Below are 24,082 nucleotides of genomic sequence, written 5' to 3'. Positions count from 1 at the left end.
GTCAAGGCAACAACTGTCAGCCCTTTGCCATTGTCCATTTTGTGTTTCAAAGCAGCTTAACTGACATGTAGTTATGATGTCAATGAGCAGCATGCTTGGAATGATAAATATTCTAACTTGTGATTGGTTAAGTTTCACAGATATTTTTGGCGTTTTAAGTCCTGTTGTATTCTCAAGGCAGCCTTGCAAAGGGTTAATACTTCCTGGAGTAGAAGGATACAATAACCTTTATTTGCATTACTTCACAATTGGCAATTTTAATTCAAATGAGCAGCGGTATCTCCAGTGACAGACTTTCCATTTTAGATTTAGTTAGCCAATGATTAGCTATTATGGCTTCTTGAATTAATTAGCATCTCTTGAGCTACAGGGAATTAGTGAATTAATACAAACTCATGGAGAAGCCAAAAAAAAAAAAATTCAAATTAAAAAGCCCCCCAATTCTCCTCTCTCCTCAACATATATTGATCACTATACCTATTAAGGCAACCCAACTTTTTTCTTATTTTGAAAAATTGGGATTTTTTTCACCTTCATGAAAACAAATAAAGCTGTGTATTTCAAGGTTATATCTCCCTGAAGAGTATCTGATTCAGATGACCTAACAGATCACCTAAAGACACCAAGAGCCCAATTTGACCTAACTTATCCCCGGCTTATCAACCGAGGCAATGAAATCTGACTTTATCATGGTGTAAACCAAGAAGTGGCTCTCTGTGTCTTGAAGTTTGAGACGCAGTGCAGTATCCACATAAACCTGGAATGTACTGCTGTCCCAGGAACCATGGCAATGAGGGTTTTAGGCTCATCCAAAATGCATAGTAAGAGGCATAGCAAAGTGGGTAATCCAGACTCTAGCAGCATATTCTGTTTATTTCCCAACAAATGCTGGTTTGAGCTCTTGTGAGAGACCAGATGTGTAGCATATGCCATAGATTTCATATTAGTGCTTGTGGCACATCATGTTAGGTGACTTTCAGGTAGGCTTAGTCGAAATGCTATTCTGTAACATTTACCCCATACTGGCTTTTCTTCCTTTAAAAAAAATCATACTTGAATTCTATAATGTAAATCAAAGTGTCTGCAGATGAAGTGACCAGAAGTGATGGTGAGCTCTATGCTGTCTGTGCGTGGCTGGGGGTGGGAGGGTGACTCACGTCTACCCACAGCCTGTCCTCCGCCCCTCCCAGACTTCATGAAGCAGAGGCAGCTGCGGCAGAGCCCTGTGTGCATCCAGCTGTGTCCCCCACTCACTGTGCAACCCGGGGGGAGGCATTTAACCTCCCTGACCCTGGGTTCTCATTTGTCAGATTGGGACTGAGAATACCTGCTTTATAGAGTTACCTTGGTCGGTAGAGGATAGTTAACAGTTAACAATTAACACGATAAAAGTACCAATGAGGGGATCTGTGGGCTCAGGTACAGTGATTGTGTTCTGGGGCCTGGGAAAGGAAATTACCCTGCTATTCCAAAGGTATGTTATTGTAGATGCAAAAAGACAATGGATGGGCTCAGTTAAGGTAAAGACTTACCTTTGTCAGGAAAGATACCAGCCTAGCACATGACTACCTGCCATGACTCGCTTTTAGTTAGAAGTTTTCATTTCAGACCATCCTATGTGGTTACTCTCGGCCTCAGAGTGTGTAAGGTACACCATGGAGGCCTCCTCTGAGCTTGTCAAAATGTGGCCTCCTTTTTGCCCACATCCCTATGCTTCTGCACTTGTAGGTTCAATAATAAACATGTGAGACCTTTTGTTCAGATAAAAAAGATGTCAATGGCCTTCTCATCCTTGATACTTCTGGAATAATTCAGTCTGCTATTCACCTTCCCTTTATTTAGACTAAACTACTCACTAATTTTCACAGCTCAGACCACAGAGAGAGAGAGAGAGACAGACAGACAGACAGACAAACAGACAGACACTCTTTTACTCCCTTCTCAAGACAACACACTGCCTCCTCAAACTCACCCTTAGAGAATCATCTTTAGCAGTAATCAAAACAGAAGCAATGCCTGGAGTGCAGACTCCCTGTTAACAGCCCTACCTCGCCCACCTATCCCAGGGCAAACCTTGTCTAGGCTGAGTGCCTCTGCCTGCTGTCAGCCTGCCACAGGTTTCTCCAGGGGGAAGGAGCAGTGGGAGGGGATGGATGCCAGGACCTGGAAGGCAGAACCACAGTGCTTGGTAACTAACTATGGGAGGGGCCAGGCGCTATAGAGAGGGAAGTGTTAAGCATGAGGCCAGTATTTTCAGCATGGGAATAGGTCTTTTTAGAGACTATATACTGGGAAAATTAAGAGCACAGGGCCTGAAGTCAGGTTGTATTCTAGCAATGCCACTTAGACTTTTTACCTTAAACAACAAGTTACTTACCTTTCCTGAGCCTCAGTTTCCTTGTCAGTAAAATGGGAACACTAATATTTATAACCACTTGGGATTAAGGTTAAGTGTGCTGTGCTGGAAAATTCCAAATAAGGGCGGCTTACACAAGGTAAACTTTCATTTTCCTCTCACATAAAATAAGCTTGGAGTTAGACCACCCATGGACTGCTGGTATGGCAAGGCACATAGCAGCCACCCAGCGTCTTGTCCTCGTGCTGCCCAATTTAGTGTAATTTCCATTCTCAAGGTTACCTCATGGGCCAAAATGGCTGGTGTAGCTCCAACAATTACATGCTTATTTCAGGCAGAAGGAAGGGGAGAGAAATGAAAGTTTCCTTACTCTACGAAGACTTTCTGGCAATTTCATACAACATAGCCTCAGCTACAACTTAATCACATGGCCACATCTAACTATAAAGGAACCTAAGAAATGTAGTCTTCTAATGGCAGCCATGGGCCTAGGTCAGTATCAGGGCTCTATCCCTAAGTATAGTGGAGAGTGTGTAGCTAGGTAGCAGTCTGCAATCATTCTGTTTTCTAGATCGTTTCAAAATTAAGTGAAAAACAGACTGAGAGCTCAACAAATATGAGTGATGATGAATATTATAACGCACAATAGTAGTGCCATCAACAGAGACGTGAGGAGAGCAGTAGAGCGGGCACATAGGGTGATGAGTCACAACAGAAGTGGATCTTAAGGAGGGACAGTCATGATCCCCACTGCAGCTGATCTGTGGCATAGGGGAATGGGAAAGTAAGGTTAAGGTAGAAGCACATAAATAAGGTCAAGGTGGCCAGGTCTTCTCCCAAGAAGTGCAGTGTTCTTCTGGTTTGATGTTAAGCCCCCAGGTTCCTGCCTGTGCCTGCATTCTCTGGCCACTTTAGTTTCCACTGTGGAGTTTCCACAGGCTCTGCTATGGAAGAAAATCTGGCTCTGGGTCAATCAAAATTTTAATTAAAAATGGAAATGAAGGCTCATGTCACCATTACTACATTCTTCCAGCCCACTGATGGTTTCTGGCAGGGATAAAAATAACAGACATAGCCCTTTGGCACTAATGAGGAAAGGGCTGGAATTTTTTTAATGGATTCAAAATTTATAACAGCAATTTTAAATGTAATGAATCATCATCATAGCGTCTCTTGATCTTCCATCTCCTTTTGGGTGCATGTGCAGATTTTGTCAGCCTCCCAGTATTTTAATATGGAACTGCCTAAGTTCATCAAATGCATGGTATAGCTATCATACCATATAGGAGTTAGTGGAAAACCCCATAATTTATTTTTGATGTGAAGGACTATTGAATGTTTTATTGAAAGAAGAAATTTATTAAAAAGGCGTATTTTAGTGAATAATGGGGGAATTCTTGCCTTTATGAGAGGCCCAGGGATTAAATGCTTACACTGAAGCAGTTCTCACACACATACAGAAAGCCTGGCTTTGACCACTTTAAGTTATGGGTTGAATTGTGTCCCCTGAAATTTCATATGTTGAAGTTCTAATCCTCAATATTTCAGAATGTGGCCTTATTTGGAAATATGGCCATGGTAGATGTAATTAGTTAAGAAGAGATCACTGGTGTCTTTATAAAAGGGGGGAATTTGGGCATAGACACACACACACACACACACACACACACACACACAGAATCTCATGTGAAGATTGGATTTATGCTTCCACAAGCCAAGAATTACCAGAAGCTGGGGGAGAGAGGCCTGAAATAGGTGCTTTCTCAGCACCTTCTGAGGGAGCATAGGTCTACCGATCTTAAATCTTGATCTCAGACTTCTAGGCTTCAGAACTATGAGATGATAAATATCTGCTCTTTAAGCCACTTAGTTTATGGTACTTTGTTTATGGCAGCCCTAGGAAACTAATGCAGTCCCTGACTTGAAGGTTACATCACCTTAAGTCATTGTGTCTCCAAGCCTCCACTTCCTAAGCTATGGGTGAGGATAGCAGTACGCACCTATCTACCAGTAAGGATCAAACATTAAATCCTTTGAATATGGTACAGCATTATCACATGTCAAGTATTAGTATTACACCAGTGATGGTGAACCTATGACATGCGGGTCAGAGGTGACATGCGAACTCATTTTTTTGGTTGATTTTTCTTTGTTAAATGGCATTTAAATATATAAAATAAATATCAAAAATATAAATCTTTGTTTTACTATGGTTGCAAATATCAAAAAATTTCTATATGTGACACGGCACCAGAGTTAAGTTAGGGTTTTTCAAAATGCTGACACGCCGAGCTCAAAAGGTTCGCCATCACTGTATTACACCATAAAGTCAATAGTGTTTTTCTTTCCTTTCTATTTTCCTTCTCTTCCTTCCTTCCTTCCTTCCTTCCTTCCTTCCTTCCTTCCTTCCTTCCTTCCTTCCTTCCTTCCCTCCTTCCTTCATCTATCTTCCTTCCTTATCTTCCCTCCCTCTTCCCTTTTTTGTTGTTTAAATATGTCTCAAATGTTAAGGGTTTATATTAAATTCCTCCTTCTACCACCCAATAGTAAAAGAGGGATATTTATGTAATTATTAATGATTTGCTGGTCTTTATTGAGAACTACAAGAACCAATACATGTTCTGCATTAAGATTTCTTGGTCACATGACTCTCTGAGAGGAACAAATTGCAATAGAAATTGGCAAATTGATGGCGCCATCTTGCATCCCCACACTGACCACCTGATCACCTTCCAGGATAGAGGGTCATGATCACTTAGTGATATCCTCTGTGAATCTGAACGGGGGTAGCTTATACGTGTGTGTACCTAGAGTTCATGTGTCTCTTTAGTTATGACCAAGTTCTCTTATGGAAATCTTTGTACAGGAAAAACTCATTTAGCCAAGGAAAGCAAAGAAAGCTTACACTCAACTAAATTAGGTGTAGACTAAAAAATATGTGGGAGTTAAAATAAAAGTAGTTGAATAAATTTGGAGTTATTTGTGTGAGGAGTTGTAAGTTCCCCACCTCCTGGGCAGTTCCCTGGGTGAAATCTGAAACTGCCCCAAGGATATGACCATGAGATAGAAATGTGGTGTTTAGACTAGTGGGATGGTATATGTGACTAAACCCAGTTAAGGCCTCTTAGATACACTTTTAAGATTTGACGGGCAGGTGTGGAAAACTACTCATCTTGAGGCAGCCCAAGACAAACCTCATAAATAAGTTGCCTTGCTTGTTAAATCTGCCACCTACCAGTTTGGAGTGGTCTGCCCCTTTCTTCAGCCTCCCGCAGCCCTTCACTTTCCTTGGGGACGCTTTTTGGACCAGGGAAGGCAAACTGAATGCATTGTCCAAGGACACGAGATGGAGTTGGGAGCCTCCAGTTGCCTGAGTCCAACTCATAGGTCAACCGGTGATCATGTCTTCTTGAAGACTGCCTCCAACAGAAGTACAGATAATAATATTAACAGTATAATTTATTTAAAGCTTGTTATGTGTCGGACACATTGAAATGCACTTTACTTGCATTAGTTCAGTATCTCCTCACTGCAACCATATGAGGCAGGTTATACTCATATAGGAAGCTGGGCTTCTTAGAAGTTAAGTGACCAGCCTGAGGTCTCACAGATAAAACTGCTAGAAAATGGCAAAGTGAGAATTTGAACCAATGTCCGCATCATAGTCCAATATCTGTTCTGAGGCTCACGTGCTGTGGTATGTTAACTGAGGTGAAATTCATACAACATAAGATTAACCATTTTAGAGAGCCAATTCAGTGGCATTCAGTACATTCACAATCTTGTACAATGACCTACTTCCATCTAGTTCCAAAATATTTTAATCACCTCAAAGGATTAATACCATTAAGCAATTATTCCCTATTCTCCCTTACCCTGAAGCTACCAGCAAACACCATTCTGCTTTCTGTCTCTTTTCCTTTTATGAATTTACCTAATCTGGATATTTTATATAAATGGAATCATAGTGGCCTTTTGTGTTTCTCCTTTCACTTAGCATAATATTTTTGAGGTTAATTCATGTTGTAGCATGTATTAGTACTTCATTCCTTTTTATGCCTGAATAATACTGTGTGTTTTTTAAAATAATCCCTTATTGTTGAAAGTATTACATATGTCCCCCTTTTCCCCCCATTGACCCCTTTCAGTCCACTCCCACCCTTACCCTCCACCCCAAGCCTTCAGCACCCTATTGTCTGTGTATGGTTTTGGGGCAGAATGTCAGCAGCCATCCCATCACCATCATTCACCTGGAGGAATGAAGAGGACCCAAGTCTATCTCCTCTAGTTTCCCCTGTCAGTCTCTGGTACCATAGGGGACCAGACTGCTGAGATGTCAGGTGCTCTCCCTTTGCCTCCCCCTTTACCCATGTAAGTAAGGAGTGTTTGTACATAATCATATGCCCTCCTTAATGGCCAGGGCCAAAGTACCCAGAGGCTTTAGAAATGGGAGCACTGACTACAGCCTAGGACATGTGATTTCCCAAATCCCCTCCCCATTTAGGATGGTAGTTTCATATGGCTCCTTTGGGGTGTTCAGAATATTCCATCACACATGTTTCTAGTCCCCGTGGGTTAGGATTCAGCTCTGTGCTGCAACTAGAGCAATAGCTTTCATATTACTCTCCCCGGCTCCACAACCAGTCAGTGCAAGTCATCTTCATAAAACAGTCGGCAGGAACTTTCTATAACCCCAAAGATCATAAGTCATTCTCCATTCAGTCATGCTGTGCCTCTTTGTCGCTTATAGGATACACCAAAACTCTTTAACACACGGTCATTCAGGATGTGGATTCTGTATGTCTATGCAGTAGCATTCTTGCCTCCATACTCTCAGTACATTCTAGCAAAATTGAACAAGTGGGGCTTCCCCTGACTCCCCCAGGAAGACTCAGAGGCCCTGTCTCTCATACTTCCATGTCAGCATGATGTGCTTTATAGACCTTCATAATGAGGAGAAGGGAGCAGGTCAATCCATTCTGCTATTGTTTGTTTGTGCACCTGTCTCCCACTCAAACTGAGTTCCTCAAGAGCAGAAAATGTAGCTTTCCAGCTTTGTATCCCCAATGCCTGGCACAGTTCGTGGCACATGGCAGGAGCTCAGTGAACATTGGTTCCTTTTGAAGAGCCAAGAATTCTAGGGGGGGAGGTGATGTCCTTACAATAATACACAGCATGTGATGGACCTGGTTAGAAGTTGGACGTTAGGACTCATGATCTTTGAATAATCTCTTCATAATATTAACCTCAAACATAATATTAAGGAAGAGAATCGGGGTGGAAAAAAGTGATCCCAATGCTCTCCTCCAACACACATACACTTTCCGAAAACAAAAATAAAGTTTTAACTGCCAGAAACATTCTAGGATTGTTAAAGGTGAGTGATGACAGCTACATGGATAGATGTGCATTCTTTTCTCATTGAACACATGAAAATAATGTCAAAACAAATCCTGCCTGGCAATTCCAGTGGTTATTTTCCCCGAAAACCTCTGCCTATCCCTCTTTCCTGACTCTCCCTCCCATCACCTTTCCTGTTCCCACCATTACCTCCCCCATAATTTGGTTCAGAAGTCCTGGGCAAGGTTGAAGAGGGGCCATTTCTGAGCCCAGGATTAGGGGAAACAGTTATGTTCTTGTGGCTCATGGTTTCAGGACCACGGCCAGTGACACGACATTCTACAGAGCAGGCAATTTCCTTCTAATGTAAACACTGTCTAGCCAAGGGTGCCTTAGGAGAATATGTGGGTGTAATGGGTGAAAATCAAGGTGTGGGAGAGTTGGAAGCCTGGGACCTAACCTTTGCTTCCTCCCTATAAAGTAAGGGCAGGGGCACTTATTACAGATGTTAGTCTTGGTCATATATATTAATAGCTTAAGACAGTGGTTCTCAACCTTCCTAATGCCACGACCCTTTCATACAGTTCCTCGTGTTGTGGTGACCCCCAACCATAAAATTATTTTTGTTGCTACTTCATAATTGTAATTTTGCTACTGTTATGAATCATAATGTAAATATCTGATATGCAGGATGTATTTTCATTGTTACAAATTGAACATAATTAAAGCATAGTGATTAATCACAAAAACAATATGTAATTATATATGTGTATTCTGATGGTCTTAGGCAACCCCTGTGAAAGGGTCATTCGACCCCCAAAGGGGTCGTGACCCACAGGTTGAGAACCGCTGGCTTAAGACATTTTTCTCACCAATAGGTGTTCCTAAAGAAACATAATTTAGGACAGTGATAAGCAGAAGATATTGAATGCATTTGAAATTAAGAATTTTTGCCTTTAGATGTGAGAGATTTTCTGTCAAGTGTGCTCTTTAAGTTTATATTTTTTCAAACATGTAACAATGACAGGTCATATAGAAAAAGAAAGGCCAAAAATATATTACTAGAAAGGAAAGAAATCTAAGCATTTTGACAGATCATAATAGAAAAAAAAAGTGCAAAGTATTCAGCTAGAGTAAGGTCATAGGTCTGCTGGCAGTAGTGGCTGGGAGTTTGGCTTTTGTGAATAAAAGGACTAAGAGGGCTCCAAGCTATTCATGGATCCAGAGTTGGACTCCTGCTTGAAGCCAGTGTCTGCGGTAGTTCTCCTAGGCTGATAAAAAGAGGCTGGGAAAATAATGGGATGTAGGAGGGGGTCATACGATCTTATGTTCTAACCATGGCAATTTCCTCCTGGGGTAATGCTGACCATCCCCCAGGTATATGAAGTTTAGCCTGCTTCTGGCTTAGGGTGGTAGAAGGATATATAAGCAGATGGACCTTCTGCTGCCACAGGGATGGGCTCTTCCATCTACACTAATAAAAGACAAACATGCAAATTGACCGTACCTTTACTACGCCTTACGCCGTGCCCACCAGCCAATCAGAGCGACTATATGCAAATTAACCCAACCAAGATGGCGGCTGGCAGCCACGGAGCTGGAGCAAGCAGGAGGGAGCCAAGCTTCCTGCCTGCCATGGAAAGCTCTGAGCTCCACTCAAAGCAACAAAGTTTCAATTATAGAAGGTAAATAAATCCCAGAATAAAAAAGAAAAAGAAAAAAAGAAAAGACTGGGAGCTTCCGTCACCAGGGGGGCTTGGCCAGCCTGAAAACGGCTCTTAGCCCATCACCCAGACTGACCAGGCACCCCAGTGGGTCTCCCCACCCTAAAGGGGGTGTGGTCAGCCTGCAAACACCCATCAGCCCATCACCCAGGCTGGCCAAACCTCCATGGGGTGAGGGTTCCCACTGTTGGGGGCTTGACCAGCCTGCAAACAGCCATCAGCCCCTCACCCAGGCTGGCCAGGCACCCCAGCGGGACCCCCACCCTGAACCAGGACACCCTTCAGGGCAAACCAGCCAGCCCCCACCCATGCACCAGGACTCTAGCCTATATAATACAAGAGTAATATGCAAACTGACCCTAACAGCGGAACAACGGGGAATGACTGGTCACTATGACACACACTGACCACCAAGGGGCAGTCGCTCAATGCAGGAGCTGCCCCCTGGTGGTCAGTGCGCTCCCACAGGGGGAGCTCTGCTCAGCCATAAGCCAGGCTGACAGCTGCCAGTACAGCGGTGGTGGTGGGAGCCTTTCCCGCCTCCTCAGCAGCGCTAAGGATGTCCGACTGCAACTTAGACCTGCTCCCCACTGGCAAGTGGACATCTCCCGAGGGGATGTCTGACTGGCAGCTTGGGCCTGATCCCCCAGGGAGCGGGCCTAAGTCAGCAGGTGGACATCCTCCGAGGGGTCCCAGACTGCAAGAGGGCATAGGCCAGGCTGAGGGAACCCCCCCCCCCGCCCCCAGCTGAGTGCACAGATTTTTGTGCACCGGGCCTCTAGTATACTTAATAAAAACCTGGGACAGAAGCACAAAATACCATTCTAAAACCTGGCTCTGGGCTAAAGACCCAGAAAGTCAAGAAGGCATTACTCTGAAATTATTAGACTAGGAGGGTGGGCACAAAGGAAGTAAGAGGGAGAGGGAAAACAAAGTCATCCTCTTCCTCAGTGAGTCTGCCAACTACATCTCAAAACACATAAAGAAATTTATGGCAAAGAAAGACAACCCACTGAAACAACAAATGAAGCATAAATTCATTAGAAATAAAATTAATTGCATGAAACAGTCTGAAGTGGTAAAAGAACTGACTATAAGAAGGAAAATGATTTGGGTTAAAATATGTAAAAACTAACTCAAAGCAATCATAAAATTTGGGGAGGGGCAGTGTTCAATGTGTGGTTAAGGCATGTATAGGTTAATGTGCTCAAAAATAGGATAGGACTACTGGAAAACTTAGAGTTAAGCAAACATGTTAAACATGTAGGGTAATTACTAAAATGATAGAAAAACCGTGTCTAGTTTCTAAACCAAGAGAAGGAAAAAAGGGTTTATAGAAAACTTTATCAATTCAACAGAAGGCAGGAAATAAGACATACAGAATTAGAGGGAAAGGTGGTAAAAAAGAGATTTCTACCCATCTGTGCTTTTGAATTATCAAGCAGTCAGTTTTCCCCAAGATTTCTAGTCCCCAAGCCGTGATGCCTAACAGCTGGCTTGGTAGAGATGGGGGGCTGGTTTGTATTGTTCACTAATTTCCATGGTGTAAATAATCCCACCTTGGCCAATTTCAAGCTACCTATGTAACATCAATCAATTCACAAAATTACTGTAAATATAACAATAATACCCAGGGAGCTTGTGCATGCTGCCTCTAGCATATCACTTTTGTTTAGGACAGACAGGCTTTTCTCCATGGTCTTTATACTACACACAATTTTTAGCAACATTTAAAAATCTTAAAAAAGATCCTCTGCATTTTATTTGTCTAACTGAGAACATATGGAAATTTATTGGGGAAATGGGAGTTGGTGGCATTCTGTTATTACAGTATTTATCATATGGTTATGGAAGACTAGTAATTTATGATCCTTGCTAGCAAAGCCAGATCAATACAGAGATAAATGTCCTCAGCACAATAGAATTTATATCATCCACATGATAACTGACCACTGTGTCATACATTCAATCATTCATCTCATTATCTGATATAACGAGCGGGAAGTCTAATATGTATGTGATTTATTAATGTGCACTAGACCCATCTAACTAACCCATTACCTGTCCTTGGCAACATAGTATACAGTCGTCTACCTCCAGTAATAGGATCTCACAGAGAGGGTCAAACTCCCTTTTAAATGCTAGACATCTTCTGTTGAATTAGAGCAGACCAGAGAAATCTGAGCTAGCATTGCTCCCTCTCTTCCTTTCACTTCTCCCTTCCTCCCAGACATGGATTCCTACTCTTTCTTTCCCTCCCTCCCTCCCTCCCTCCCTCCCTCCCTCCCTTCCTTCCTTCCGTTCTCTTCAGAGCTAAAGCGGCTTATCCTAGAATGTGGTAGGTGGGCAAATGGTCCCCAAAGAGCCTTTCATGTCACTGATTTGCTGCCATGAGTATATTTGGTGACAGACATTTCACATCACCTATCTATGCATGTGTCACTGAGTTACATTGGCTTAAAGCTCAGGGCACATCTCAGTACCAGAGCAGGGAATTGCTATGTTCCCTGGAGAGAGAGAACAGGGAAAATGAAAACAGAAAGCTAACCATTTCAAAACAAAGAGTTAGTTTACTCACAGTGGGAGTATGAGCTCTCCAACCCCACCCCCTTTTTCCTCAAGCCCCTGGGAACATTTGTTGCCTGAAGCATCTGTGCTTTGCTTTGCAAGGGTTAATCAGAGGACCTATTATTCAGCAAATTAAAGGCTTGGCTGCCCTAGAGTTCCTTTCAGCAAGGATTAGGGTCTCTGCTGATGCTCTCATGGAATAGATGGAGCGGTTCCTTACTTCATGTAAATGGAGGAGCAGTAGGGACTCCCCTGGCTCTCTTTGGTAGTTGGTACCTTCACCCATTCCCTTGCTTAAAAAAGAAAAATATTTTATCTTAAGAAAATTTAGTACTTGAAAAAGGCACTGATTGATGTCCCTAGGGGATGAAGGATTCATTTCTTTGTCTAAAATCACAGAGGTGCAGGCTTTCTTGGGTGGCCACTTCCTCAGGAAGAACCGTCTCTCCACAGAAGCAATCACGGACCAGGTCCAATGCCCTTGGACGTCTATTGTTGTTTTGCTCAGAAGTTGGGCAGAGGGATGGCAGGTAAGAGGTATGGTGGTGGTTTGTGTCCTCAGGAACATGATCCAAGGCAGCCAATAACTGTGCGAAATCCTGATTTGCATAAGACATTTACAACTACTTATTATCTGACCATATTTTCTCCAGGCTTTTGAGTAGTGGTTAGGTCGTTAATAAGAAACTAGCTTAGTTTATTTTCCTCAATTTGGTTTCATGCCATCAATAATATTCATATAACTAGCAATAAGTCAGAGAAGTGTTTAGTCAATTTCAGCCTTTACCAGTGGAACACACAGTAAGGGAAAGGGCAGACACCATACCAGTAAGATGATTGAAGCTCTAGGTCATTATCTTTCCTCTTAATGTAATCCTCCTCCCACCTCTACCACGTACTACGGCCTGAAATTTTAGTTGGAGCCGTTATTGTCATCACTAAGAGGCAAAATTGCCCTCTTGTTTCCATGCCACTTGTGTGATGCTTCAGTCCTCTTCCAGCCCCTGCCTGTGGGATTAAATTGCTCCCTCCTTTGAGTTGCTTTTGATTCATGGGCTAACTTTTTCAGCAATCTTTTTATTCTTTACAATGAACAGCACGTGGTAGCTTGGTACTCGCCTTTTTTATCTTGATGGGTGCCTGCATTTGGTCACTATATTCAGCATGTCAGGAATTAAGGGACCTGACTTTAAAAATTTACCAAGTCGCTAGTAAATTTAGGTATGGATTAAGATCAGAGAGCTCTTTGTCCCAATATGCCAAGGTTGGGGGTTCAATCCCCAGTCAGGGCACATATAAGAATCAACCGATGAATGCATAAATACGTGAGACAACAAATCAAAGTTTCTCTATTTCTCTCTTCCCCGTCCTCTCTCTCTTTCTCAAATCAATTTTTTTTTTAAAAAAAATAGCTCTTATGCAATGATGTGTTATTGGGTAATTTATAATTTTTAAAAAAGATCAGAGTTCTATGCCTTCTTGCATTGACCACCCAGGGAGAAATTTGTTTTTTACTCAATAGTGCTTTGATAGAAGGCATCAGTTGGCCTTGAAGAGTGTTATAAAAAACAGCCCTCTGAAATTCATGGCCATCTTTACTGCAGGGAAATAGTATTCATCACATTACATGGCGTTATTTCTATGAAAACTCAGGAAAACTATATATCTCTAGTCTCCTTACCAGTCAGTAACGTCATCATCATCATTATAGTTCTCTAAGCAGCTGGTCTGTTTCTATATAATGAATTTTAAGAAATACTATAAAAGAGGCTACCTTTTACCATTCACATTGGCTGCTGGAGAGCCCAGAGCCCAATTTGTAGCCACCTGTAAAAAGTAATTTATTTTGTATTTTAATTGCTATTTTTGTTTCCTAATTTCCTATCTTTCACTTTTCTCTTCTACTTTTAATTAATTTTTTTTTATCTTGCTGTATTGTTTTTACATAAAAACATATTGCAGGGTGCCTTTCTCAAACAAGATGAAGAATTAAAAATCAATTGCATACACTGGTGGTAGGAATATAAAATGATGCAGCTACTTTGAAAAACAGTCTTATAGTTCCTCAAAAGATTAAATATAAAGTTACCATATGACCCAGCATTCTACTCTTAGTTGTATGTACTGAGGAGAAATGAAAACATATGTCCGCATAAAAACTTGTGCACAAATGTCCATAGCATTATTCATAATAGCTTAAAAGTGGAAACAACCTGGCCAGTGTTGCTCAGTTGGTTGAGTGTCAGCCCATGTACCAAGAGGTCACCCGCTTAACTCCCATTCAGGGCAGATGCCTGGGTTGCTGGCTCTATCCCCAGTAGGGGGCATGCAGGAGGCAGCCAATCAAGGATTCTCTCTCATCATTGGTGTTTCTTATCTCTCTTCTTCTTCCTTCCTCTCTGAAATCAATAAAAAAAATTTAACATATATCTATATCTATATCTATATCTATATCTATATCTATCTATATCTATATCTATGTCTATGTCTAAAAGTGACTATTACCACACACAGGACATGGATCAGCACCGATTGTGTGTTTGTACGTGTGTGTGTGTGTGTGTTGTGAGTTGGGGAATAATACCACACTTACACATATGAAATATTTAGAGAACTAGGTGGGATTGAGTTTATTGATTCATTCGAACACTTACTAGATTGAAAAGTGTAAGCCTTAGAATAGCTTACAGATGAAGCACACAATTCCAGTTAGGAGGTGACACTAGGGTCTTAAAGGAAGAAAGGGATATTGCCAGAAGTGTAGGGAAAGAGCATTCCAAGTGGAGAGGGCACAGTAGGAATGGAAGTTTCTTATGGAGGCATATAATATCTTTTGTTTGCTTTGGGGTAGTCCTGGGCATGGATTGGTTCATTTCTCACAGAGGATGGCTGGTACTGTCCATTGCTTTCCCTTATATGGAAAAAATGCATACAAATGAGAATTATGGATTTAATTCTGGGCAGCATGGCAAGTAGGATCAAGGGAAGGATTAGAATTCATATATCCTCGAGCACTACACCCAGACTAAGAAGCAGACCATAACTGTTTGTCAAAATGGAAATTGATTTTAGAATCAAAGAAATTAGCTAGATATTCAAAAACAGGAGTGCCCAAAGGCTTGAACTAAAAAATGCTTTTGCTGAATTGTCAGATTCCAAAAGTCCCGCTTCACCCAGAACTATGAAAGTTCTCATCAGGTCATCTATCAAAGAGCAATTTTGTCCTCAGTGGTAGGAAAAGGAGCTCACTAGTGGGCACCGTACTTTCAAGTCTAACTCAAGGAGCCATCGCACAGTTCTTTTGACAGCACTCATCCTGCTTAGAAGACACGGCTGTTTTTCTCCAATGGGTTGAGTGTATCCCCAACTCGGCACAGTGGCTGGCCTGATGGCTGGCGTTTATTAGGTGATCACTGTGCACCAAGCACTGTATACATGGATTATTGCATTTGCTCCCCACAATGATATTATTTTACAAGTGAGGAAACTGAGGCCCAGAGAATTGAATTCACTTGTATATCACAAATCTATAAGAACTAGAGTTAGATTTGGCAATTAAGTATATTGTTATTTAAGTAAATCAACAGACTATTTAAGATGAATAACAATCCTATCCTATATAATAAAAGCCTAATGTGCTAAGTATCCCACTGTTCCTTTGACCATTCGACCAGTCGCTATGACGCACACTGACCACCTGGGGGCAGACACTGCAACTGGTATTTTAGCTTGCTGCTGGGGTCTGGCTGATCAGGACTGGGCGAGACAAGCCAGACACACCCTGGAGCTCTCCCAGGGTCCCTCCCCGCTGGCCAATCTTCCTTGGTTCCTCCCTGGCCTCTAAAATATTTCTTCTAATTAATTTCCTTTCAATGTGCATGAATCCGTGCACTGGGCCTCTAGTTTAAATATAATATTATATAATCTATAATTATACATTATATGTATTATAGGAATCTATATTATATTAATAATGAACATAAAGGTTAATCTTTTTAACAAATGGATTTGCCAACATCTAGATTATTTGGCCCCGACTACCCACATTTTCCATAACCATTTCCTCCTGGGTTCAGTCATCAGTTCCCTTTTTGATTGCTCCTTATCTTCCTGGGCTGCTTCACGCAAATATTTCCTTAATTTCCACCTGAAGTATTGCTCTAAAGGAAGCTCAGGCCCGTGTCTGCTTTGCTGAGTCGAGGGTTGACCAATGGCCAACTTCAGCCCCTCACAGAGGCCCAAGAGGCAGTGTTTTGGCTGCTGCAGGGGACTCAGTGGTACCTGCAGCGTCAGCCAGCGCCCAGATCTGTGGGAACCGGCAGCACAGCAGCCTGAGTGAGGGAGCCATTGCAGGATGCCCATCTCCCAGGGACCAGGCCTTCCACAACTCTTGAACCACAGGGTGGGATTTGAACACAGATTAACAGTCCAATAAACTAGTTGCTGGGGCTGTTTGATGAAGTAATGGCTCATTTTTTTTCTGGCCCCTTGACTGAATCACAGGGGGAGAGTTGCGTGGAGAAATATTTGTTTAATTACAAAGTGCTTTTCCCAACCAAGGAAGAGACAGAAAACAAAGAGGAGTGAGAGGGCGGTGACTCAGGGCCACCAGTTCCAGTCCTGCAGTCTGCCTTAGACCCAGGGCATGACCGTCGGGGTCTTGCCTGGCTTTGGCATGTTCAGTGGAGTGCGTGCTCATCCTGTCTTTGCAACTGACACATACACTTGGAAAGCACAGCTTCGTGGAAGAAAGCCTTGTCAATAACAATAATAAAACTGCACCTCCACCACCACACCCTCCCGTGGCTTCTCCTCGGACAGCTGTTGTGGTCCCTGAACCCTGTCTGTCTCCCTCCTTAGCTCTGGCCTGATTCGTCTTGGCCCTTTACCCACTTCACCTCCTTGCTTGGCAGTTGTACTTCTTTTTCCTCCTCCCAGATTGATTCTGCCCACTGTCCATGGCATATTCTTCTTCCCTCAGCGCCCCCCTCCCCCCAGCCATGGCCCCCAGCTTGTCCCCAGACAAGCAGTACTGAGGATCTCAAATTTTTGTTACTACAGCACCTTCCCTAAGAACACAACAAAGTGGTCTGGGTTTTCTAATTATTTACTGTTGATCACGAGATCAGAGACATAAGGGTAGAGAGGCCCTTGTGTCAGAGGTGGCACAGGTTACCTACTGCAGCTCTCTGCTTGGGGGGAGGCGGGGGTCCTGTCCTGGGCCCAGTTTTAGCATGGAGGCTCTCCAGCTGCTGTGGTGCTCATTACCTCCGAAGGGAGATTCTGTCCTTTCTGCTGAGATGTTACCTTTGGGCTTCAAACCACCCTACATTTTCTCTGGTCTCTTTCTTCACCTCCTGGGAGGCTTCTCTTGGTGAGGAAAGTTGGTTCTTCTGAGGCTTTAGGAAATGCCACGCTCTTCCCTTTCCTTTCTTTCCTGGGTTCACGTGAGCTCACTCTGGGCCTTCAGGGCTTTGTCTAACGGGGGGCTGATATGCGACCTTTCTGACGCTGCATCTTGTTCTGTTCGCCCCGCGTCTCCTGCAAGATGGCAGCTGCCCTGCTGTCGGCAGCCCTGCAGTCTCTCTTCCTTTGCCACTCAGAACCGGCTGCCGTTACCCACTCACACGGAGCCCGAGCTCCCTGCCCCACAGCCCTCTGCCCGCCTTCTCAGGGCTTCTTTTCCCTGTCGTTGAACACTAACCTTTCTCTCTGATGGATAACTGTAGACTCCTGGTTCTCACTTCTGTTTCAGGTTCGGACCCCGCTTCCCCACCCCATGTGTGAAGTCAGCATGCAATTTCAGTTCTCGCCAGTGAGACTTTAAAACACCACCATGTGCAATATTTGTGAACTGAATGAAAACTGAATGCAGTTCAATATTCCACCAAATGGGGAGGTGGTGTTTTGCTAAAATGACATATGCGATGTCAAGTTTCTCAGCTTGCCTTTGAGGCATTAGTCACCTTGGGGAAATGCCTGTGTTTGTCAGAGTCCTGTCTTCCGAATGGAAATTTCCTTCCGAGACAGAGCGCCCTGGGCTCCGACACCTACCCTATAATTAGTGTCCCCTCCGAGGAGTTCTGATGCCCAGGTCCCTTTGTCACTCAGACTCCTGTGTGAGGACGATAGGAACTGCAGAGCCCCGCAGTGCATCACGGGGCGGGGACATGTTTGATCAGATCACAAACGTTCGGATATTCTGTGCCAGGGGAGACACTTAACAATCTAAGTGGCAAACCCGCAAGACAACACAAAGTATAAAAGACAGAATACTGAAAAGGAAATGAAAAGTGACGTGAAGCCCAAGTTTTCGTGTGGTTTGGCCCCAGTGTGTGGAATAAGATTGCTCACCCGCCTGCTTTTCTCACACGTTCACCAGGATTACTAGTTCTTGCCTTTCCCACTGCTTGTGATCAGGTGTGCTTTATTCACCAGTAAACAGCCATCGAGGCTCTTGATAAAGAGCTCCCCCTTGCAGGCATCCGATGTGTTGGCGATGAAATGGCAGCCACAGCACAAGGCAGCTGTGTCTCCACAACATTATTGTCTGGGAGCAGAAAGCACAGGCATCGCCAGCTCCGGAGCCCTGAGCAGAAGCCCTACTTGCTTCTTGCTGAGAAATCCCTCCCTTTTACCTGTTTCTGGCTGAGCCAGGCTGAGACCTCTGCAACAACCTACGTTTAATGTGGTGACACTAATGAATTCTGAGAATTAATCTTCAGTCAAGAAGGCATGATGGAAAGTACTAGAATTTCAAATTAGGTAATGGATTAATTTCTTTCAAGGCTAGAATGTGCTCCCTTTTTATTCTAGTGGACTTTTCTATCAAATTCAAACCAAACGGAAATTCAGAGTAAATCCAGGCACTATAGCTCCTGGTAGTTCAAAATGTTTGTTTTGTCTTTTAGCACAAAAACAAACACACCTAAATCCAGATTTTTAAAATCATCTCTTAAACATATGTTTTTATTGACGTTGGAGAGAGAGGAAGGGAGAAACATCCATTGGCTGCCTCCTGCACGCCCCCTACTGAGGACTGAGCCTGCAACCCGGGCATGTGCCCTGACCAGGAATTGAACTGGTAACTTCTCAGTGCATGAGACGACACTCAACCAACTGAGTCACACCATCCAGGGCTAAAAAACAAATGATTTTTTAAAAAAGAAATACTGATGATTTTGGGAAAAAGTAGTCTTCCCTAAATCTAGTCCTTGTTCAGTTCCGTTTTTTCCAGAGCACAAGGCTCTGGAATGAACTGAGCTTGGGGGAGGTATATCCCCAGTTTGAGACACTGTTTTTCTGCAGAACCAGCAGCTTACAGGTGTCTTAAATGCTGGTGATATTTTGGGGCTCTGAGTGTCTCCCCTCAGCTGAGAGACAACTCTGTACCCCCAAAAGTCTACACCTGATTTCTCACAGCACAGCTTCTGAAGATATCATTTGCAGGGCTCTGGTTCCACTGACCAGAAAAGGGTCTGTGGTGAACAAGTTTGGAAACATGGACTTAAACAGAATAAAGCTGTTTTCTTTATCCGGTACTTCTAAGAACATTTAACATGCTCACATGCAGTGTGCAACTCCAGACTTACCCGGCTTAGAGTATCACCAATGTTTCCCCTACCTTTTGGACCAGAATACTAGTCTTATGTATCTAGTATGTCACCCAACCCGCCTCACACTGACTGGCCCCCACTTCCATACGGAAATCAGCATCTTATACATTCTCTTGCAAAACTTTGCAATCCCCAAGTGGGGGTAGGGGGATATACTGCATCTGGGATTTGTCATTCCTGGTTTAATAAGCAATCCCAAAATGAATAAGCATATTGTAACTTTCTTAGTGTTCCATGTTTGTTCTCCAGATCAGTTTAGAAGACTTTATCATAATTTTTAAAAGGACAGAGGCTGTCAGAAGTTCTTACAGATCCCAGCAGTACTATCCTAATCGGCTAAATCCCTGCCTGGTAGGAGAATGAAACAAATAATGAACTGACAGACGTAACCGCATGAGTTTGGGGCACCAAATGGCCAATCAAGCATTACAGAACATATCCTAGTGAAGGTTGGTAAAGGAACTAAAGTTCTTAGGCATTTAAAGGAGGCAGCTTAGGAGGTGAAGGTGAATGTTGTGGTGGCCTCCTGAGTTCCAGGCTACACAGCTGGCCTAGTCAGGCTTCTTGCATTGCTGATCCGGTTTGCCAACCTTGAAACGACTCTACCTCTTCTTCACCAGTCGAGTTCAATTTAGTTCCAAAACTTTCCCAAACCCTAGCTCAGTTCTCACCTGCTTCAGTAAGTCTTCTCTGACCGGAGTCCCCCACTCCCCACATTTTAAACAGTGACACAGATGCAGAACATCTGGTCTTTCATTGCAGGGTGGGAAGGAGTCTCCCATGGGAATTAGGGAAATGGCCTCATCACTATCAGGACCTGATCATAACTTCCTCCCCTCATAAAAGAGGGTTAAAATAGAAAATCTCTGTCTCCTAGCTCCAAAACCCTGTGCTTTGCGGTGATTCTTTTTTTTTAGTGGGAAAAAGTAGGTTTACAGTTTATATGGAAAGTAATACAGTAATTAATTATTAATAATAATAATACAAGAATAAACTCTGTGTTTTGAATACTTACAACTGTAAACCTACTTTTGTGCCACCTTGTATATAAGCAAACACTGGCTTCTGCTATTTCCTATGTTTCTCTTGTCCTTCCATCTTTCCATTAGATTGCAGATTCCTGAGGAAAACAATCAAAATTTTTATGGATTCATTTATTTTGGATAATTCTGGCTGTGTAATATATGTTTACTGAACAAATGAGATGAGATGATTCCAATGCCCTAGTAATGCATGATTTTCAGCCATATCTGCTCCTAAAGTAGAAATTTTCCTCTATTTATCAGTAAAATAATAGTTCCATTTCAATCTGGCTCTTTGCTCCCCATGAGAAAGAGCTATGCAAGAGAGTTTTAGAATAAGGTTCTACCCTCAAGGTCTTCATGCCCTTCTCCTAAGAATCCTCCAGTGCAGTTGGATATGTCACCACTCTGCTTAGCATTCTTCCCGTATACACTCACTTTCATTTTGCTGATCCAGTGGTATGACATTCCGCCCACTTTGTGCTACTGAGAGAACTCACAAATCCCCTGGATCATTGCTTCCAGCAGGTAATATGCCTACCTTCATTTTTTTTGAATCTTGAAGAGATAATGCATTCATTTGTTAGTTTCTTCCTTGTCTGATTATCTCACTTTATTATTTAGTCCTCTTTTCTCTCACTCCCTCTGTGTTCTCAAGAGAGATCCTCTCTAAAATACCAAATGATCTTGCAACCTTTTTTGGCAACCTTGCTCCCATTAGATGCTAAAAATATGAAACAAGCTATAGCACCTTTAATTGCACCCCCGGACTCCAGTAGAGACATATTTTCATAAGGTTGGGGTATGCCTTTCCGGGTCTCTTGGCAACCCTACCTAAGAAGATGTAATTACTGAAGTACCAGAAGGACCATGTTTTCAGGCCTCACCTGGAACACTGTCCCAAGGCACCTACCCAGAGAAGGAAGGTAGAAGCAGTTGCAGCCCACTTTCCCATTCACATACTCTGAATTGTCTCTTCGTTGTTACACCTCCCACCTGCAGTCCCAGCCCCCTGAGTTTACTCATTTGAAGTACTGGCACTAGTCAACAGGCAGCTGAGGGTTGCCTTTGTGCTCTTGCTCTTTCTTCCTATGTCAATAGCACTGACTGGCAGTCAGATGAAACAGCTAGTGGAAGAATAAAGGAAGGAAACATTACGTGAAGAAACCTATTAAGAAACCTCCCTGTGTCTGGAGATAAACATGGGTGTAGGAGGTATGTCTATTTGGTGATGAGAGACAGATATGATGTGGCCCACCCCAAAGCACTGGGCAGGCTTAGCTGTAAGACCCAGGGGTTCCTCGTCTCCTGTCTGACACCCGCTGAGGCTCTGGGCGGTGTGCGAAGGCACCACGTCCATCTACAGTGGGAACTCTCATATAACTACCATGAGGTTCCTGTTTTCCAGATGCTGAGGGAAACATTAGCAATTATTTTCCTTTCATAGTCATATATACATATCCAAACGAATATACATGGACTTCAAGGAAGATTGCTGGAGAAAAAAAACATGAACATAGTATTTTTTTAAAGCATGTGCACTGATTTTTTTATTTTTATTTTTGGTAGGAAAAATAATAGGTAATACAAAAGGCCCCTGAACCTTTTCAAGTCAAATGATTGATTTCTTTCCATGGCCAGGCAGCGGTGGCATTTAAGTCGTGCAGGCGACAGAATGGTGATCATCTAGGTTATTTTGGCTTTTCTAGTTGAAAACGCCAGCTCCAATAGATAGAAACACCCCTGAATCAATTCTAAAATGGAGTGGCTGGGAAATTGACTGAAAATCTTATCAAGACTAGAAGGTGAGGGACGTGAAAGCGGTTTGGAGTGTCAACCACAAAGGTTAAAAGCCTTTTGTAAATCCAACAGTTGAGGATTGTCTTGGGGACTCTGCTTAAATGTTTTGAAAAAATGCTCAAGGTGAGGCTGAACTTTTTTACCATTTGTCAGTGTATTTCATTATTTAACATGCGTTGTGTTTTGGATGTTGCCGGCATGTCACTATGGGGAAAACTGGAACCGTTTATTTCATGGAGTGGGCAGAATGGCATCTGGTATTTATCCTAAGCCTCCTATGTGAGCTCAAGACTGATAGTTTACAAGGGCAGCTGGTGAAATTTCTCCTGTCAAGGGCAGCTAGCTACTCAGAATAGAAATGTGATGGTAATTGGAGGGGTATTCATCAGATTCAATTTCAGTAGAAATTTCCTTGTGTCAAAATCATCTTTAATAACATGAGAGCATACAGCAAAATGTACTACTAGTAAGTCATTGTTTTCTTTGAAACGGGTATTGAATCTGAAACAGAAAGTGGTTACACGGGTACGGTTTTAACCAATTAACTACAGAGGAGTTTAAATAAAACCCAGTTTTTACCATTTCGAATGGACCTTTTGTTCCCTGTTTGCATAATTTCATTCCAGTTTATCTGAATTATATTGCTGTCACTTCCTGTTTTGAGGTTTTTCTGCTTCTTCAGAAGACATTAGCAATCAAGGTATTGAACTTTCTCTGTGAAGGTTTCTCTATTTCCTTCCAAACTCCTAAGTGCATTTTCCCCACCACCACAGAGTGGACACTTTATGTTAGGATTTGACTTAAATGATAGCATGTCATTTCACATGCTTCCAAAATAAAACATATAGACTAATCAACTTGTCTCCATTGTAAACATTTTTCTGTAATGAAAATTCAGACAGAAAATTCATCCTGACCAATCTCCTTTTTTTCAGTGTTTGGGTATGTCAGATCAATTGATTGTGTTTTTAATATGTCAAACTAAAATAGACTTCTGATGTTTTCATTAATTCAACTAATAGAGATTTATTTTTTCCTATGTTCTGGTACATATTCATAAAGAAAGAGCTTTGTTAGCTTAGTGATCGGGTTTTATAAATGAACCTTTTCTCCTCCCCTCTCCCATATTCACAGGGGAGCCAGGTGTCTAAGATTATACTTTGGATTGTTTGTTGATTTTTGCGAACAGGTGTCTTATTAAGGATTTTGAAAAGCGCCCTTCCGTCACACATCTCCTCGACCACCCATTTATTCAAGGAGTCCGCGGAAAGGTTCTGTTTCTGCAAAAGCAGCTGGCCAAGGTCCTCCAAGACCAGAAGCATCTAAACCCTGTTGTTAAAACAAGGTATGGTGTCTTCCTGCTTCCTCTCTCTGGTTATTAATGAAAACAGCATGCCATGTATTTTGATTTGCACAGCACTGTTGCTGGTAATTATCACATCCCTGCATTTCTGAGCGTCTCATTTGCGTGATATTAAGTACTTCATGCCTAGTGGACCAGAGCATTAGCACTTCAGAAATAAGCTGCTCTTTTGTGTTCTTATGGCTAATTTCTCTCAACTGTAGCTGACGTCTCACTGCGCCCTTGTGTTCTAGTTAAACACCAACACGTATATATTTATATTTAAGACAAATGTGAATTTTTTTCAAACTAAC

The 24,082-nt window shown here is 42.6% G+C and overlaps 1 protein-coding gene across 1 annotated transcript in view; it reads left to right on the top strand.

Annotated features, from left to right (window-relative positions):
* MYO3B (myosin IIIB) overlaps positions 1 to 24,082 on the top strand; it is a 351,164-nt gene that overhangs the window by 108,068 nt on the left and 219,014 nt on the right. Inside the window, exon 9 of the mRNA XM_036319661.1 lies at positions 23,616 to 23,771. Within this exon, the coding sequence (XP_036175554.1) occupies positions 23,616 to 23,771 (156 nt within the window). The remainder of the gene's footprint in view (positions 1 to 23,615; positions 23,772 to 24,082) is intronic.

This window comes from Myotis myotis, unplaced genomic scaffold (assembly GCF_014108235.1).
Source record: "Myotis myotis isolate mMyoMyo1 unplaced genomic scaffold, mMyoMyo1.p scaffold_m19_p_8, whole genome shotgun sequence".
Lineage (NCBI taxonomy): Eukaryota > Metazoa > Chordata > Mammalia > Chiroptera > Vespertilionidae > Myotis > Myotis myotis.
This window is presented reverse-complemented; position numbering and strand designations above follow the sequence as displayed.